Source organism: Amphiura filiformis, chromosome 12 (genome assembly GCF_039555335.1).
Source record: "Amphiura filiformis chromosome 12, Afil_fr2py, whole genome shotgun sequence".
Lineage (NCBI taxonomy): Eukaryota > Metazoa > Echinodermata > Ophiuroidea > Amphilepidida > Amphiuridae > Amphiura > Amphiura filiformis.
In genome coordinates, this window is record NC_092639.1 from 24,081,802 (window position 1) to 24,101,538 (window position 19,737).

General features: G+C 35.0%; 1 protein-coding gene across 1 annotated transcript in view; it reads right to left on the bottom strand.

Moving 5' to 3' along the window:
• The window catches only part of LOC140166718 (uncharacterized), a 341,892-nt gene that overhangs the window by 85,396 nt on the left and 236,759 nt on the right, over nucleotides 1-19,737 (bottom strand). The window contains exon 3 of the mRNA XM_072190217.1: nucleotides 3,641-3,910. Within this exon, the coding sequence (XP_072046318.1) occupies nucleotides 3,641-3,910 (270 nt within the window). The remainder of the gene's footprint in view (nucleotides 1-3,640; nucleotides 3,911-19,737) is intronic.

A 19,737-nucleotide genomic window follows, 5' to 3' on the forward strand; every position in this document is an offset into this window, starting at 1 on the left:
ACAAAAATGTCCACTTTTTGCAGCAATTTTGTGAAAAATTGATTAATTTTGCCCTCCCTGAAATTCACTTTGCCCCCCCATGTCCGTCAAAATTCCTGCCTCCCACCACTGTTTACAAACAACCCAACATTGCCGTTTGTCAAGAAAGGGTTTTTTACGCAAACCTCTTGAGGGTAGTGTATCACTTTTGACTTTTAATAATGTTTTCAAGTTTTGTTTTTGCATTGCTCTTGGAAATATTAGACATCCTGTGTTTGGAATGCAATAGTTTAAATGAGAGGTCCGCATGCACAGATTGTATTGAGTAAAATGCTCTTGAAATAGATATCCTGCCTGTAACTATTAATTCTGTGTACAACAAAAATGCAAATATTGAAGAAATTTCTACAAACTTTGAGTCAAGAACTATTGAACTAATTTTACATCACATTAAACTCATATAAATCAATCCATAGTTGACATTATTTCCCATACAATATTTAAAAAATTAACAAATATTCTGAAATGTTTAAACAATTTGAGATTTTCCCCTTGTCGTCTGCCATCTTATGTGGGTATCCAGGGTTAAGTATAGCTTACAATGTTTTCTGTAAATAGATGAAATGACTTTGCCTTGACTTTCAAATGGATTCAAATTGTCAATCTAAACCCATTGATGAAATAAAGAAAACACTCACTTGTGCTCTGCACAGGTTTCTTTGGAAAGATATCGAGAGTTCACTGACCTCATTTCTGTGATTTCATGTTTGACCAGTGGTCTATGGTTGACTACTAATGATGATCGGTATTATCTTGGAATGAATTCTTGCAAATTCAAATCTCTGTACTCTTGGATTGGGTTGTTTTGAGATTATTGGACAAAAATCAGCAAGAATAATTTTAACTAAACTTGAGAAGTCCCTGAGCATGTTTCCCATTAATAGATGTATATCACTTCACACAAAAAAGCTATATAAACACAATCTAACTGGTAAGTGCCTTCTTATCTACCAATTATTTAAATCAAATCTCTAGATTTTGAACAAAATTTGAAAAAAAGCTTACACAAATACAATCTTGCACATAAGAGTACTTCAACTAATCTTTTAAAAATAAATTTAGAAAAAAGTGTATTTAAGTTGTATTAAGTTGTTCAAGGACATTCTTATAGGGCATATAGAATACAAGTACATTTAGGATTGGTTTCAGATATAGTCCAACAGGCCCATCAATGAGGAATTCAACATACTTGCACACCTATTTACAATCAAAGCAATTTATGCATGAATCACATATTCTAGTACTTTTTATTTTAATAAGGGTAATTTACACAACGCTCTGAAACCAAATTGATCCTGATAGGTAGAAATTTGTGGTAGACATGTTGCATCCATTAAAGCAGCTAGTGCTGTGTATCCCTTCATAAGGCACTTGAATATGCAAATAAACCCTTTTCAGCATGGAAGTGCACTTTTGGGGTAAAAAAAATATCTTAATTTCTTTCTCTAAAATTGGTGAAGGCAAGCAGGATGGAAGAAGCCATATTTTTCCAGTGTCAGCCATTTAACTACAAAAAACTGCTTGCTGTTAAGTGTACTTCTCAATATTATTTAATCTTACAATAGAAAATGAGTCCAGAAAGCCAATCATCACATGTATAATTCCATAGGTCTTGTGCTTTTTGAGTTAATGCCAATAAATGTATTAAAATTAATCTTTTAAGCATTTCCCCTCCTGAATAAAATCATGCACGTTGGATGGAAATGACACCCCTTATATCAAGCCTTGGGAGCTCCAGAATCCATACCATTCCTCTTGTGAATCAGCTTTATTTGTCTCAAAATAGGTCTTGCTACCCTCCGACCTACCTTAATCTTGGGATTTGACCACCTTACATAAAAAATAGTACTAGCGGATTCATGATTTGAAAATGGTCACATTAATGGGTCTGACCGAGTGCATATTACATGTAGTACCCAAAATTAAGCTGATTATGAACAATTTTGCAGATTTTAAAGTAATTAGTGATATAGGCCTAATGGAAGAATGTGGCATCAAGAGTTTTAAATCTTGAACTGATGTCAACCGATTTAATTTACTCATTGTAATTTTGAAATGAAAATGCAGCTAGTTGTACCCAGCAGTATACACTATATATTTAATAAATTTTGCAATTATCTCAAATCACTGGGGCTCAAGTTAAATTTCATCTAATCAAGTAATTTTATCATTAAAGACAAAAAGCAACTGTGATTAATGTTGTTTCTAGCGTGAGGCATTTTTAATATGAACCAAAATACTCTCATCTTCAGAGTTCAATAATCTCCATTCAACATTCAGAGCACACATTTTGACCCTAAGTTGCAGAGTACGAGTTGTTGTACACAATGCATGCAAAAGTCATTTTATGGTTGCACAAGTGTATTTTAATTTTAATTCCTGATAGATGAGCATGTTCAAGTGGTTGGGAGACTCTTAATCTGGGGTCAGCGGGTGAACTATTTTACCTAATTTTATCATTTTCTCTTTAAATTGGATGTATTTTTAAAACAGAAACGTAGTGCCTCTTATGGGAAATCCGGGAAATTATAAAGTTAGTTGTGGTTCAGCAAGTTTTGTAATTCTAGATTTGTAAATTGCAATGTGACAAATAAAAAAAATGTTCTAAATCAGGAATCTACTCGAAATGAAAGAGGAAATTTACATGAAAGGTCTTGATAAGAGAATTCACCTGTTTTGTGCACCATAAAGGACAGTAAAAAACATTGATCATTTCAAAACTACAATGTATCAATGAAACATAAGGATGGATGAATCATTGGTAGTCAGGTATGGGCCCAACCTTGCCACATTTGACTGAATCATCAAAAGAGAGATCAAATTTAAGATCAACTTTAACTAATTTCAATTGGTAATTTTAAACCGTTTCGACTTGATTCACTCTTGAAATAAAAATGTAAGACTATTCCACACTGAATGTTGCTGTGTGAGATATTTTGTCACTTCAAAAATTATTAAGAATTATTCTACCTTTTCTTTCATAAAGACAAAATAATCAAATCTTAATGTAACACAGTAATCTGATTATGATTCGCTAATGTTATAAACTAATTGTCGAAATCTATTTTTATTTTGACACCAAATTATAGTAAAAATTGCTCTTTTCAAGAATTTATGCCATCTTGTTCTTGCGGGCATAAGTTTAATTAGTTTTGATGAAGAAAAACTAGGCTAGGTATAACACACAGAATAGGCAGAACATAAGCTTACCTGTATTTTGTTGCTTTATTTACCCCCCGGGCCTCATCTATACCCATGAGTCTCGGCATGCAATATTTTGTCATACTAATCTTACATAAAACATTGACTATTATCTAAAAGTATGTAACAAGCATTGGCATGTTAAATACTGTAGTTATTAAATATGGTAAATGTGTTATTTTGGCACTTCATTTGGATTAGTCAATTCTGCAAGGGTAAAATATGATGTTAAGTTTATATAAATATTAGTGTAGCTTGAAAGAAGATTCCTCCTGTTAATTCTGTTATCTTATATAATAAGTATAACAACATATACATGGTATACCAAAAAATTAAAGTTCATCTTCCTAAGGGATTACCATTAAGTTTTTAATAAACTAATGAAAACATTGGTGCTTACCTTTGATAAGAAGCCGCACTGTTTTTTGAACAACGCCCTCTTCACTCTCGGCCTGGCAGATGTATGTCCCAGCATCCTCACTTGTCACACCATTGAACAACACAGAATCTGTCGTCATAGAGATATGCCGACCAGCTTCGACGAGTTCACCATTGTGGTACCATGTAACTTTTGGTGTTGGTGTTCCTTTGGCTATGCATTGTATGCGCGCTTCTGACTCTTCCTCAAAGATAACTAGCGGATCTGATGTTTGGATGAATCTTGGGGGACCTGTGAAGAAATAACAACAGAATGGCATTAAGAATGAACAAAGGAGGGACAGAAAACAACAAAATGGCTCTCAACATCAAACTGGGAGTTACCATGGCAAGGTGCCCTGTGAGTCTGAAATAACAAGATGGCAATTGAAAATCAACAACATCAAGACCACTGTAATAGAGGGATGGTCTCTGAATCTTCTATTACAGGGTGAGTCAAAAAAAAGTGCAATAGAGCAAAGAATCGATATTTATGCAAGAATTAAGTCAAACTTTCCCATTATTGAAAATTTTTATAAATGCCACACTCAAAAGTAACCTTCTGTGAAAATATGAAGTGGATCGCGACTACCGTTTAATTTTTATAAGTCCTTTTGCTGCGATACCCAATTTCGTTATTTGTCCACGAGATACCATGTATTTTGAATGAGAGCACACAATGCACGGTAAAGGCATTAGCTCTGAAACGGACATCAACTTAAAAAAGGTCGATTTTTGCATTATTTTAATTTCTTTTTTTCTGTTCAAACAAACTTTCTAACATTACTTTAAGTCCTTCATACCTCACTCGACTCCAACTCCAGTTTTTTTAATCCCAATATGTTCAACTTGTTGGATATTTTGTAATTTACTCCACTTTTTATTTTGACATTTGAAAAAAACCCGCCTACAAATTTGTATGTTTTTGATTGAGAATAAACATCTTTAAAGTAAAGGTAAAATGAAAATAACAACAAATAATGTTTCTTTTCCTTAAAAAATACCAAGGGCAATAACACTTTGGGTGCTCTGTTTAATTTCAATGCCAATGAGGTTAAGAAAATGTCAGTTGTTCCAAATCTACCTTACACAGAGTACGCTGGCATTCAAATTTTAGATGTCTCTTGGACAAACATTAAAATTGGGTATGGCTATAAAATGTGTCATAAAAACAAAACGGTAAATGCTAATTCCTTCATTTCTTCACACAAGGTTGCTGATGAATATATCATATATAAAATGTTTTCAAACCTAAAAGGTTCAACTCGGTTCTTTAATAAAAACGGATTCTTTTCTCTATTGCAATTTTTTTGACTCACCCTGTACATGCTTTATTGTACTCCATAAACCTGCTATTTATACCTCCAGTATTTTCAGATTTTGGCAATTTAGTTTTCACGGTTTTGGGCAGTTTATTGTCCTCCATATACCATGGTCATTTTTTACCCTTGTCATAGTCTTAAAATTTTGCACTGCATGATTCTCTACTTACATAGATAAATGTCAATCTCAATTGTGAGTGCATTTCTTTATTCCATAGGAATTATCTCAATGTGTTGGCCGTTCAGTGCATAGATATTTTACAACAAATCATGTTTGAGGGATATAAATCAAACTACAACACTTAAATGAAGATTGAATTCCTTTGATATCCAATTATTAGATATTGATCATTTATCCACCAGTTTATCAATACAAATTATTGACTTGCATATCAGTTACACAAAAAGCTTCATCAATAATCTGAATTTATGCTGAAAATAAATCAAACCTTAACACCTAAATGAAGAGATTAAAATAGCTTGGTTAACATATCAAACGCCTTCAAAATAATATCCTAATCCATAGATATTATTTATTCACCTGTTTATCAATAAACATTATTGATTACATATCAGTTACATAGGTTGATTTATAAATTCCACTTTAAAAGCTTCCGTCATAACCTACAACCTTTAATGAAATCATGGTAAGTCACTGTTACCCAATCTTTATTTGAACTTAAACTTGAACTAAGTTCATGCACAAACAAAAAAGGGAAAAAATCTTTTAGTGTTGCAGGCTTTGATTTTTTGATCTGAGTGACTTCTAACCTAACAGCATTGCTAGTAGCGGATACAATAGCAGTGATATTAATAATCTTGACTTCACACATTACACAAGTACCAATGATTGATTGGTTAAGTACTCTATAGAAGCCTCCAGTAATACTACTATGTAACAAACATATCAGCATAACATATCACTTCTTGTAACCTGTCATGTCAAAACCATGTAATATTCAACACCAGCCATTGGGCTATTCCAGAAAATAAGCGCACACCCCCTATAGAGGAGTTCGGATATCCGGACTTTTTCTATCCATCCAATCTCCGGATATCCGGACTTTTCATATAGAGGAGTTCGGATATCCGGACTTTTTCTATCCATCCAAGCTCCGGAAATCCGGACTTTTCAAACATTTTCCCTACATAGTACCGCGCTTGACCTATAGAGGAGTTCGGATATCCAGTCTTTTTTTATGCATACAAGCTCCGGAAATCCAGACTTTTCAGACATTTTCCCCTCATAGCCATACGCTCGACCTATAGAGGAGTTCGGATATCCAGACTTTTTCTATGCATACAAGCTCCGGAATTCGGACTTTTCAGACATAGCCATACGCTTGACCTATAGAGGAGTTCGGATATCCAGACTTTTTCTATTCATCCAAGCTCCGGAATCCAGATTTTCATCTTTTGAGTCTGGACTCGGACTTTTTTTGTCGGATTCGGACTCCGACGCAAACAGACTTGGCTATACTCACACTCGGACACAAGGGGGCAGTCATTTTCTTCGGAAAGGGGAGGGGGCCAGTGGGTCACTGTTTTTTACTACCATCAAGAAGACAATTTTCAATCAATGTACATGTACAAAATAATACAGATATCTGGGTATTTGTGTCTGTGAATTGAAAGGGTCGTACAAATGTCTGGTATCTGCAGGGGGTGGGTCTCAAAACAGGAAAGATTATAAAATAGTGGCCATGATCTTCTAGTGGCCAGAAGATCATAATACAATAATAAAAAGGGTTAGTATCCCTTTTTTTATGAAATAGGAGATGACCACCTCACCTCCCCCCACCACCACCCAAAAATATGACTCAAACTTGGAGCCAAGTCATTTGATCCTAAATTGGTTGGCTTCACTTATTTGCCAATTTAATCATAGGGGTCTATATTTAGATTTATCTGTCACAATAGTTGAATCGTAATAATATTATCAATTAATAACAGAATATTTATTTATAATTATAATACATATTTTGCCTAGATATATCCTACTTCAACTTCTCACAAAGTTTAGGGACCGTTCATTATTTCTACCGGAGGGGGGGCCGGGAGCAGACAGAAAGTCACTGCCGAAAACTATATGACCCCCTTCTCCGAAAATAAAAACCATATGACCCCCCCTCCGAGCTACATGAAAATCATATGACCCCCCCCCCCCACGGCCACACACACACTAACGCCAACCAAACAAGAAAAGGCATTCCCACAGAGGAGGGGGTGTAATTTTGATTACAGGGATGTGCCACCCAGACCTTTAAAAGCTATTTCTCTAAACCATTTTTCACCCTGATGTAGCAGTGATGTCAGTGTGCATTTCATTACACAGCTTCATGTAGCTGGTGGACGCTTAAAGTGCTGGCATACGCACACATGTGATTAAAGGCGTGCAATAGATGCGCATGGATCAGCTGCCTCAACGCATTCGTCACTGACACACAGGCCCGTCACGCAGGATTTTTTTGGGGTGCTGATTTTGAAAAAGTGGACTTTTTTTTACAAGGGGGGGGGGCAATTTTGTGAAAAGTGGACTTTCTTCCCCAAATTTGGACCTTTTTTGACCAAAAAAGCGTAAAAAACCTGATTTTTTGCTTGCAGATTCAGAAATTTTGGGACTTTTTGTATACTTTTGCAAATTTGGGGAGGTGCGGTCGCACCCGCACCCTCCCTGCGTACGGGCTGAAAATTATGCCTACTTCTTGCTGCTCCCCCCGGCCATCAGTATTCCAATTGTTCACAAAAAGCCCCCAAATTTACCCTAATTTGGCACTCCCCCCCCCCCCAAATATTGGTCTCCACTGAATAGCCATCCATCATACCAAAATCGTTGAAAAGGACCCCAAAATCATGGCATATCCCCACCTTCAACCAGGTAGAACCCCACACTGGGTATTTTACTTGTTTTAATACAATATTATTTGTTTCACATGCAGTGTACACAGATTTTGGTTCAAACTGCCACCCTGTGCTCCAGCAGCTCTGATGCTCCAGCTATATAGTATGTGTACTTCAATACCACAGGTTCCTGAACAAACCACACGTGATATTGATTAAAGTTACAATTTTTTGCATCAAGATGGCAGGTTTGGAAACTTGGGGTCAAAATTATTACCGGTAATTCAATTTTTGTTATAGGCCATAATTAGGCTAAAAATCAAATAAGTTAAATTTCTTCATTTATCAAGCTATCAAGCGGCTGATTTATTAATTTTCAGTCTCTTAAATTGTAAATATGCATCATATACCTGTTGATACTGGGTGAAGCACAGCCCGGTACACAGTGAAGTTATGCCTGTCCTTTCTCAACATATTATGTAGCTTGCATGTTGAATATAGTGTAAAATGAATGAGTATCGAAATCTACTTCTAAGTCCGGACTCGAGTCCACATTTTGTTGGACTCGACACAAACAGACTCGGCTCGGCTCAAACTTGGACACAAAATGTCCAATTAAATCCATGTTAAATGTGAAATGATTACTAAAAATGTCAAAATAGATCTCAAATTTGATTAAAAATTGTTGACTTCACTTTTGCCCATTTTCCTAATTAATTGGGGGCTGTCAAGTCTGTGATCTGTCATAATATCCTACATATCCACCAAATTATTTAGATTTATCTGTCACTTCCCAGAATCAATACTGTTAAATCTTTAATGAAATAATTGATAATTATACATAATTTAATAAACATTTTGACTGTATAAAAATATCTAAAACTTCTTTAATGGAGCTAAACTCTTGAAAGAGAGAAAACATGCACACAGACATGTACACCCCATCCATAGGGCTAGTGTTTGTGTTCACTACTTACGGGCAGTCACTGGACATTTGTCTGGGACATTTATCTAATTTAATAATTTTAAAAAAGATGTTTAGAATAATTGATTAATATCACACAAAACATATTTCTGAAACGGTGAATTTATAAACTTGTATTAATATTATTATGAAGACGATGATGATGATGACAATGTATGCTGATGATGCAACCTACTGACACTTCTCTAGTACCTGGCCACTTACATGTAGTGTGTCACACACACACACACACACAAATACCCCTGCAGCGGACTGTTGACATGTGATACATGTAATTTTAACCTTTGGAGTTACCTAGGGTATGGAAATGACTGTGACACTTGTGTGGGGTGGGGTTTGACAGTGGGTGTGTATAGAGGAAGTGGTGTGGGGTGGTATAGTTGTCTCATTGAAAAAGAACAGAGAAGAGTCTGACCACAGCATTACTGTGCAGCAGCTTGATTAATCTTAATTTTCTATTGTTTACAGTGACAGTGTACATGTATATTAATAGAATTGGTTCAAAATTCTCTATTGGAATATTTGCTATAAAATTATAACATTATAACTTAATATTCGACATGGATTTGACAGGGGGCACTCAACTTTGCAAGTGACAGGTACTATGAGTCTGTCACTATAGACTCCATTTGAAAAAACAAACAAATACACTTGATGACCCCTTTTTTCACAGTCATACCCTGGATGACCCCTTTACTTTTAGGTCGGCTATCTTTCTATAATTTTCAAAATGCCATAAAATATAAAGAGGAAACTTTCAAATTCTCTTATTTCAGCAAAATCTAAAATTTTTCTCCATTTTTTTGGAAATGTTCTACCAAATGACCCAAGTCCGAGTCTAACAAAAATAAGACCCGAGTCCGGTGGACTCAGTCAGAGTCCATGCCGGGGTTTGGTGTTGGGAGTCATTTAACTTTATGTGACAGGTATCTGTCTATACTGGCATTGCTTAGTAGGGGCCTATTTGTATATTAAATGATGCTCTAAAAAGGGGTCACAGGGTATAACAAAATGAAAAAGGACTCGGACTTGGCTCGGACTCGGCACCCCCGGATCGAGTTGGACTCGAGTCTAGACTCGGACACAAAAGGACTCGGACAAGCTGGACACTTTATTTCATTTGCCGTGTAACTTACTGCATGCTGCATGTAGGCCTAGTATTGAAATGTACAGCTTGGTAAAATTTTGTAATTGAATTTCAATAGGACCTATATGTATTGGTAAAAATTTACATTAGGCAAAAAAAAAAAGGTTTGTCTCAAAGCTCACGAGCAATTTAAAAACCAATACGAAATGCGATTTTTTTTTTTTTTTTTAATTTTTATTCCAGATTTTTTTCATGGTATTCTGAGAAAAAAGTCTGTTTTTCGCCGATTTTTTCTGGAAAAAACTATAAAAAAAAAACTTTAAAAAAAATATATAAAAATTACTGCATTTCTATTTTGTCAAATCATGCGATTTTACAAACGTATGCATAAGCTTTGAGACAACCTTTTTTTTTTGGCCTTATAATAATTAGTTACAATTATAGAATTTAGTCCCTTGGTGGTGCCAAGTGAGTGTAATTGTGAACTTAATAACACAGAAATGCATCCAAATCATGTAGTTTTGGTGCAAATGTATGTGAATTCATACCACGGCAGGTGAAAAACAAGCAGATTCCTCCAAGGCCAGATATAAGTCCTGACTAGGAGTGCAGTGTTGGGTGGGGAGTAACACATGGATCCAGATAGAAAGCTATAGCAAGTGCCCTTAATTTTATTTAAGCTTGGTCCAGGGCCCTGAAAAAGATAAACCCAGCCCTGGCTACACTGACAAAATGATCATGAATGCTGCTACACTGTAACAGCCTGTGCACATTGCCACCCATATCCATGTATCATATGCTACATGTCTCATTCACACAATGACTGATCAATTAATACATAAAAAACCAGCAAACTGGGAAAACATTTCAAGATTTGTTCTTTTGTGGGGAATTTCAAGTTATCATGTTAAAATATCATTATTATATAGCTTTTATGTTTATTAATCATTTTGATATTCCCCATCCAAATACACTCCACTACTATGCTGCACACATGTGGAACTACATGATAATGTGACTGGTGTGAGATTTTCCGCCAGCCACATCACATGTATTTCTTGTGCCCATGCTTGACTAGTGCATCTGAGTAAATGAATACAGAGGTCCTTACCATACAGAAATTTGGGATTTATAGGAGATTTATAGGGTTTTTTAAATACCGGTATTAATTAAACATGGATATAATTAACTGGATGTGCATAATTAATGATAATAATTATATGATTAACCTAATGGATAATCTGGACTATTCTGGAGGATGTAGATGTGCATGAATGATTCCACTTACTTGGAAAATTGTGGACAATTAATGTAATTCCAATTGATGTTTTGAGATAAATAATTTTTCCACATTGTACATGGATTGATTGGACTGGAATCGGACTCATGGGTCAACTTGGAACCCAAGTACTTCTTTGCGAATCCGACCGAGTCCAGCAAAAAGTGGACTTGAGTCCCAGTCCACACTCGAAAAGCTACATCACTACTATCACTGCTAAATATATGTTGAAATAAGTATTGCACAGTCTAGGTGTCCATACATAGACATAGTTTTTTTTTTCACTTGCATCTCAAAATATGCCACCTTTAGGTTAGATTCACTATAACAACTCTTTTTGTTCTTGTTTAATTAATTTGTTTATACTCTTTCCTATATTAGGACCCAGACAAGTCCCAATTTCCATACCTGTATCCATGGCCCATACCCATATTGGGACCCGTACCCGTACTCGAGGCCCAATTTCCGGACCCGTACCCGTACTCGTACCCACGGCTTCGGACCCGTACTCATGCCCTATTTTGACTTTGGACCCGTATCCATACTCATGGACTGGGACCCATATCTGTACCCATGGCCTGGGACCCGTACCCGTACTCATGGTCCGAGACCCGTACCTGTACTTATGGCGAGTCCCATTTGCATTTTTGCCCAAGTAATTCTCAGAACGCTTTTGTGGTCGAATCTACACTAGACCTTTTTCGCAGGCCATGTTAAATTTTTGCAGCTAAAAGCCCAATAATACCGATGCTCACACTGTACTCCGGCTCCAGAAAAATACAACACAAATTTTTTTGTAAAATAAATATTATCTTGTTTTGGCAAATGAAATATAGGCTTAGCTAAATCCCAATCCTGGCCGTGACAATCAAGACCAGCCTTGTACTAAAACCAATTTCAGGTTATGGATTCTAATTTTCAGAAAACACAATTTCTAAATATCTTTTATTCTCAATTATCAAAATTAACATAAAATATTAAATTTATGAACAAACTCATAGCCTATATACTCAAAATTTTTAATACATAGATTGAGCTTTGAATATTGTGACTGCAATTGTAAGAAATCATGCAAAATTGTATGTTTTTAGCCAATTTTCCCTCAAATTGCAAAACTATTGAAATTTGACTTTTATTGCCAGTTAAAACTAACTAAAGGATTAGGATTTAGCCGGGGGGGGGGGGGGAACTCAGTGGCGTGGCTGGGATTTTTTCCAGGAGGGGCCAGCCTGTCTCGGGCGGGGGGCCCAAATCCCCCAAACAAACAAAAATTTGCCGCCCCTTCATCAAAAGGTTGACCCAATTTTTTTTCCAGTGGTTTGAAAAAGTGAAAGCAAAAAAAAAAAAAGGATTATAGGCGCTAGCCCCGGGGCGAACAACACATTTTGTTCCCCCCTCCTCTCCCTTTCTTCCTCTCTCTCTCTCTCTCTCTCTCTCCCTCCTGTTTCCTATTTTTTCCTTGCGCTAGGGGGCCAAATAGCACTAGGGGCGGGGGCCCAAACAGGCAATCTTTGCCCCGGCAGCTACGCCACTGGGGGGATTCGAATATGAAAGTGACCTGTGCCTTACGACACTAGGGGATCTATGGCAGTTTTTGTCGAAAAAAGAGGGCACCAAGAAAATTGGGTTCATTATGCACATGTGCAAAAAATTGGCTGTCAGTGACCCTGAAAAATAACTTTTAAGCTAAAAATGTGAAAATAGTCCAAAATGCGTGCATGAAGCATGCAAAAGTCACCTCAAAAGTGGGAGTACCCCTCTCCCGGAACACTCGGGGTAGACAATGGACCTTTTCTCTCTGGTCGGTTCATATTCAACAAATCAACCTTTAAAATAAAATGTTCACTTTATACCAGTCAGTATAAGGCCAAGTAAAAACATGTTTCTCATCCCCACCGCTTCCTTTTTTGAGGTAACTTCAATTTCATTTTTGTTTTTGAAATTGAGTTATAACATTTTTGAAAGATGTCTAGGAATTTGAAATGCTTTATATAAGAAACACTTTTGGAAGGTTTTGTGATCATTAGAGGGGGCCTACCTACCAGAATGAACAATTTTTACTTGGCCTAAGGTAAGGTTACAAAACTTTATCATCATCATCATCATAATTATTATTAATATTATTTTGGGTCATTTTGGACCTATTTCTATTATTGGTAAATAGTTGGACCCATTTCCATTACGTTCCATTTCGACTCATTACAAAATATTATTTTCAAACCCCATTTCTGAACACTCCTTTGCATATGTGACCAGCTCCAACAAAACCGGAACAAGTCACCAGACATGTTTTTTGAGTTATAGGCCTTTAAAGATTACATTCCCATAACGAAATTAAATTGCGGAATTCTTAGAGGTTTATTTTATCAATAAATAACAGTTGAAATATGATAATCCCTATTCAATAGGCAGGAAACTAATTAGACCATTACTCAGAATCGCAATTTGGCAAAAATATCAAGGTATCATTTACAAAATTATCCATATCTTGAAAAGTATTGATGCTATGAAACTAATTGGCCCATTACTCAGAATAGCAATTTGACAAAAATATCAAGGAATTATTTACAAAATTATTCATCTTGAAAAGTATTGATGCTATTTATATAATTTTGGTATCATTTTAAAGCTTATTGTCTTGTGTTTACATTTTTATTCAAATCATGAAATGTCAAAATGCGACTTGTTCCTGGTTTTGTCAGTGCGGGTCACATATTGATATCATGATTCATGATAGACTGGTATTTACTGAATATGTACAATTTACTATAGGGTTGATTGTCACAGCATACAAAAACACCCTATAAAACATGTTTTTGGTATAGACCTATAACCAAAATAAATATGACTTTTTAGTAATAGTTTGTGTTACTAGCAAATTGGCAAAACAGGATAATATGATCCCAAATTCTGGAATTGGAAGTAGTCCTATGACTCCTATCCTTCAAGCAATGAACCTCCCTCCGGATAGAACTTCCATAAACCCAAAAAAAAAAAAAGAACCTCCTCATGGAAATTGTTACAAACAAATTCATGTATTTAATTATATGACATATTCAATAGGTGTAAATAAAAAAATATATGCAAAATGCCAAAAGCATAATGCCAATGCCATAGAAAGTACATGTACTAGTATTACTTATAGTTATATACATGCAATTTGTATGTCAGTGCAAATACTCCAGTTGGCCCTACCTTAAAAAAAAAATCAAATTTCCCCGCTACATACAGTCAAAGAGCTAGAGGTTAAATAGTGGTTGGCGCAAGGTTAAACATTGCAAACAAACACCAGATCAGATACAAGGGTGTCTGTGATAAAGCATAGTCTAATACACGCATATCAGATTACTATCAGAAGTGTGATTCAAAACATCATGCAGTACTTTGGTTGGTTTATATGTCTTGAAAAGAAAGGAATTTCAGAAGTTTTCAATAGTACTTTAGTAGCCCATTAACTTCAATAATAAACAACATACACATTTGTACAGCTTATATTAAATTCACAATCATGTTAAAAATAAAATGACATTTATTTAATATGTAAAGATATACATGTGAAAGAGAAATTATAAGTCCTAAACTTTTAAACCAGTAAAAATCAACCATGTAGGCTGTGGCTAAAAAACAAATACTGTATTCAAATTGTTCCCCATACACTCACAGTCAAAATTTTTAATTTTTAAATTTTTGTTGCTTTTATCATAATTAATGTCTATCACCTCAAAATAGGTTTTTTCTAATAGACTATTGATCATATTGAATGCCACTCCTCTACAACCCTTGGAAATCTGAACATTTCCTACTCGCTAAAAAATCAGGACATTTCATCGTATTGTCGCTAAAAATCAAGACATTTCATCGTATCTAAGGCCACCCATTTGTCCCATTATACTTCTTGGAAATCCGGACTTTTTGACATTTGTCATTAAAAATCCGGACTTTTTCAACATATTTAATGTCACTCCTCTATACCCCTTGGAAATCCGGACTTTTTTACATTTGCACTAAAAATCCGGATTTTTTCAACATATTTGATGTCACTCCTCTATACCCCTTGGAAATCCGGACTTTTACCCACTTGTCACTAAAAATCCAGATTTTTCCTTGTATTTTATGCCACTCCTCTATACCCTTCTGTACGATATGAAGTTGGAATTCCGAAACTTCAACATGAAATTGGTTGAAATTTCCGGGTTATTTTCACTTTTTCATGAAGAACATGGAAATCCGGGTTTTTCTTTGATTATTTGTGACCGAAATCCAGACTTTTGTAGAGTGATGAGCTTGGAAATCCGAGTTTTTCACTCATTTCAAATTCACTCCTCTATAGGGGGTGTGCACTTATTTTCTGGAATAGCCCATTTTGAACAACCAATTTCACATCATAAATACTTAATTAAAAAACAATGATGTCTTTTGGTGTGCTTACAGACTCCAAGATAAGATTAACCTGAATTCATGTGTCAACAATGAAGCTTCATTTGAGCTTCACTGCCCCCGACTTGTGACTTGATATTGTTCCGTAGTGATATGATACTCTTGCAGGGATTTCATTTTTTTTTTATTTTTAGCTATTTTGACATCAATCCCACAAATCGCAGACTTGAGTCTTACACAATAACATGTTGGGTAAGCATACCCCCTATCATATGGTAACCACAGTTAAATGATTGAATATTAAACAGTTTGAATCTTGTTTTTAATATTGTTGCGACATCAAGCATTGATATACAACCCATAATTGCTTTTTTTTTTACTTGCATGTTAACAAGGTGGCGAACATACTTAAAATCCAATCCGAGCTTGGCTAATCATTTGAATGATAGATTGGTTGATGGTGCTTTAAGGGGTTGGTCACCCACCTTTGCACACTATTTTTGTGGGGTCTGAGCTGGAGCATGTCAGACACACAAAATTGCATTCTGAATATAAGGAATGTCCTTCTGATATCAAATTTTGATTTGTTGAAATTTGTAATATAATGCAAATTTTATGGCAAATTATTAGAAATTAAAATTTAAAAGTTAAAATTTTTTGTATTTAAAGTGTATGTAGCTGGGATGAAAAGTCCTAATAATTTTAGGTCTTTTTATCTTTAATACGAAAGGTCAACATTTTCAAATGATGGATGGCTTTTCATCCCAGCTACATACACTTTATTATTAGATTTATAAAGTTTACTTTGAGGATTGTTAAATGCTAAAATATCATTTTGTAATAATTAGTCAGTAAAATTTGTATTATATCGCAAATTAAAAAAAAATCAAATCTGATGTGCTCTCAGGTACCACAAAAATACTGTGCAAACATCGCTATCTGAGCCTTTAAAGGAAAGAGTCATGCAACTCATTCACCATCCCATATAATAATAATAAACCCTATCACATCTCTTCCCTAATTTCTTCTTATATGCTGTTATTACTCTCTTATTCCCTCTATTCCTTGCTTGCCATCTATACCACTGACCCTCTTTATTTTTCAATAAAGCAATGCAGATTCAATAAATCCTAAATTCCAGAAAACTCTACATCAAAAGTGTAAAGTGCCTGTCATTCGAAGACGTTGTTACATTATAGCCCACAGTTACATATAGATAACACAAGATACACAAAACATATTGAAGACAAGTCGCGCACACAAATTGAATTCAAAAATCATAAGGATCCTTAAACAAATTATACCTTATTTTTAACTCCTCCATCAAAGCCTGATGGCTGACAAGCATGGCAAAAACATCTACATGCAAACATACTGTTACTGAAAATTCTATGTGGAAGATTTAAGCAAACAAATCTTTCATTTTGCTGTGTGATCAGTTTTTGAACAACATTGACATTGGTACTCAGTATTAGCATTTATCATCAACTTTTCAGAACTGTTTCTTGCCATCCTAGGGAAGCCATTCCTTTCAACTCCCAAAATACTCTCACACATAAATGATTAGAAAACAACAGTTAATGAGGCATAACAATTGATTCAATCTTAATGGCAATTTAGCAGCTTAAATGAGAGTGTCTCTTTAGGGAGCCATGATTGATGTCCATGTGGGCAAATTCTGAAAACTTACAATCTTTGACAAGTTGTGCTGGTAAATTGTGAAAACATCTTGCCACATAAACTGTCCCTTATGAAATGCTGATTGTTGTTTCTTTTGTCCATAGGTATGGCCATAAGTTGCCCATAGGTAAAGTCATAAGTTGCCCATAGGTGTGGTCATTTTAATTATTTTTTTGTTTTATTTTAATTATTAATATTTATTTACCTCACTTTCAGTTCAACTTTGTGACTTCATTGCTAAATACTGCATCAGCCAATTCAGGTTAAAGTTTTGAAAATACCCTTACTGTAAAGTCAATGCATTATTTGTTGTGAATCATCTACCCACGTGCTCTGTGGATGCAACCAGGATTTGGAGACTGCTAAAACAGAAATCAAGATAATTATGTATTTGTCTGTGAACTCTTGCATCTGATATATAGAGTGTGATTGTCAAATCTATTATATTGAAAGATAGATGAATGACATATGTATACCAAATGTTCAGTTAACTGATATTTTATTAGCATGTTTCAAAGCTACCATGTTAGAATAATACTGACCATCAGCAAAATAATTTTGAGTTTATAAATAAATTAATCTTAAAAACAATACCATTTCACTTTCCAATGTAATATCTTGAGCCATGCTTATGTGAACTGTGACCTGGTATAAATTTGCTTTAAAAATAAGAAATGCAGAAGAATTTTTATGAAACCCTCAAAATAGATGGAGTGAAGACTTATCTTTAGTTTGTTCCAAGTTTTAAATTAATACACAGTTCTGATTTGCTATTGTGACTGTTTTGCTGTAAGCCTGATTAGCTGAACGATCCACCTTAATGAAAACTAAAATGACCAATTGGCCTATCAAACTAGACCCACAAGCGAGAGGGAAATTTAATTTACTCCTATTACCCTTTGACCTGAATGTGTTTAGTTAGTGATGATATGAAAGTTATGATGTCTAGAACGTATTAAGCATTCACAAGCTTCCCATCTTACAAAGAGGAGAGGGTGTTACCATGAAAGGAGAGGATGTGTTTTCCCTCATGTTCACAAGATGATATATCTTCTCACAAATCCTTGCTACTGTTATTGTCAATAGATCCCATCAGGATAATCATTATCCTGATAACAATTCTATTTTCTAGGCTTCTGAAAAGGCCTCAAGTAGAAAACACCATTCTTTTGTTTGTAAATGTGTTAAGACCTGATCTGTGAGTGAGGGCATTAGGGTCTGGGGAAAACATCTCAAAGACTACCCTCCAATGTGAGACTGAATGACCTACATATTGTAATGCTTTACAAACAAATCTAGGTTTCAGGCAAAAACAGAGTGGTGATTTTTAAGAAGTATTTGCGTAGAAATATGATTGAAAAGCTTGAGACCTTTGGAGGCTCTTAGGTCAATTTTGGACATGTTTGGTGTGAATAAAGCTTCATAATGCTGATCTTGTTAATAATTGTTTTACTTCAATAATTTATGGATTGCTGAGTGGGTGATGGAGCATACATCATTTGCATTCATCGTTGTAAAAATTGATGTGTCTGATGTCAAAATAACTGCTGATATGGGTGTTGATGATGTAGCAATCTACTGATGACATTGATGAAGTAGCTATTTACTACTGATGTTGGCACTGATGAAGTAGCTATCTACTGATGATATTAGTATTGAAGAAATAACTTATCTGATATTGGCATTGATGAAGTAGTTTATCTACTGCTGACATTAGTGTTGGTGAAGTAGCTATCTACAGTAATATTAATGAAATTGCCACTTACTGCTGATATTGGTAGTTTTAATGAAGTATTTGTCTATGGCTGATGTTGGTATTAATGAAGTAGCCATCTACTGCTGATATGTCATCTACTTTTGATATTGGCATTGATGAAGTATCTATCTACTGATGATATTGGCATTGATGGAGTAGTTGTCTACTGCTGATATTAGCATTAATGAAGCTGCCATCTACTTTTGATATTGGCATTGATGGAGTTGTTGTCTACTGCTGGAGTTGGCATTACTAAAGTAGCCATCTACTGCTGATATCCACATTGACATTAACATTGCTGATATTGGCATTGATGCATGGTAATTTTAAAGAAAAGATGATTACTGATGGTACTATTTATCTTAAAATCTTGTTTTTCATCTTCACAAGGGGTGGACACTGGTATAATTGTATTAATAGATCAGAAAAAGGTTTTTGAAAATTTCCGTGTTATCATGAAATGTAAGGAACAACTTAAATTAAATTAAAAAATATATGTAAATAGCACCCTCAATTCTGATTTGCTATTGTGACTGTTTTGCTGTAAGCCTGATTAGCTGAACGATCCACCTTAATGAAAACTAAAATGACCAATTGGCCTATCAAACTAGACCCACAAGCGAGAGGAAATTTAATTTACTCCTATTACCCTTTGACCTGAATGTGTTTAGTTAGTGATGATATGAAAGTTATGATGTCTAGAACGTATTAAGCATTCACAAGCTTCCCATCTTACAAATAGGAGAGGGTGTT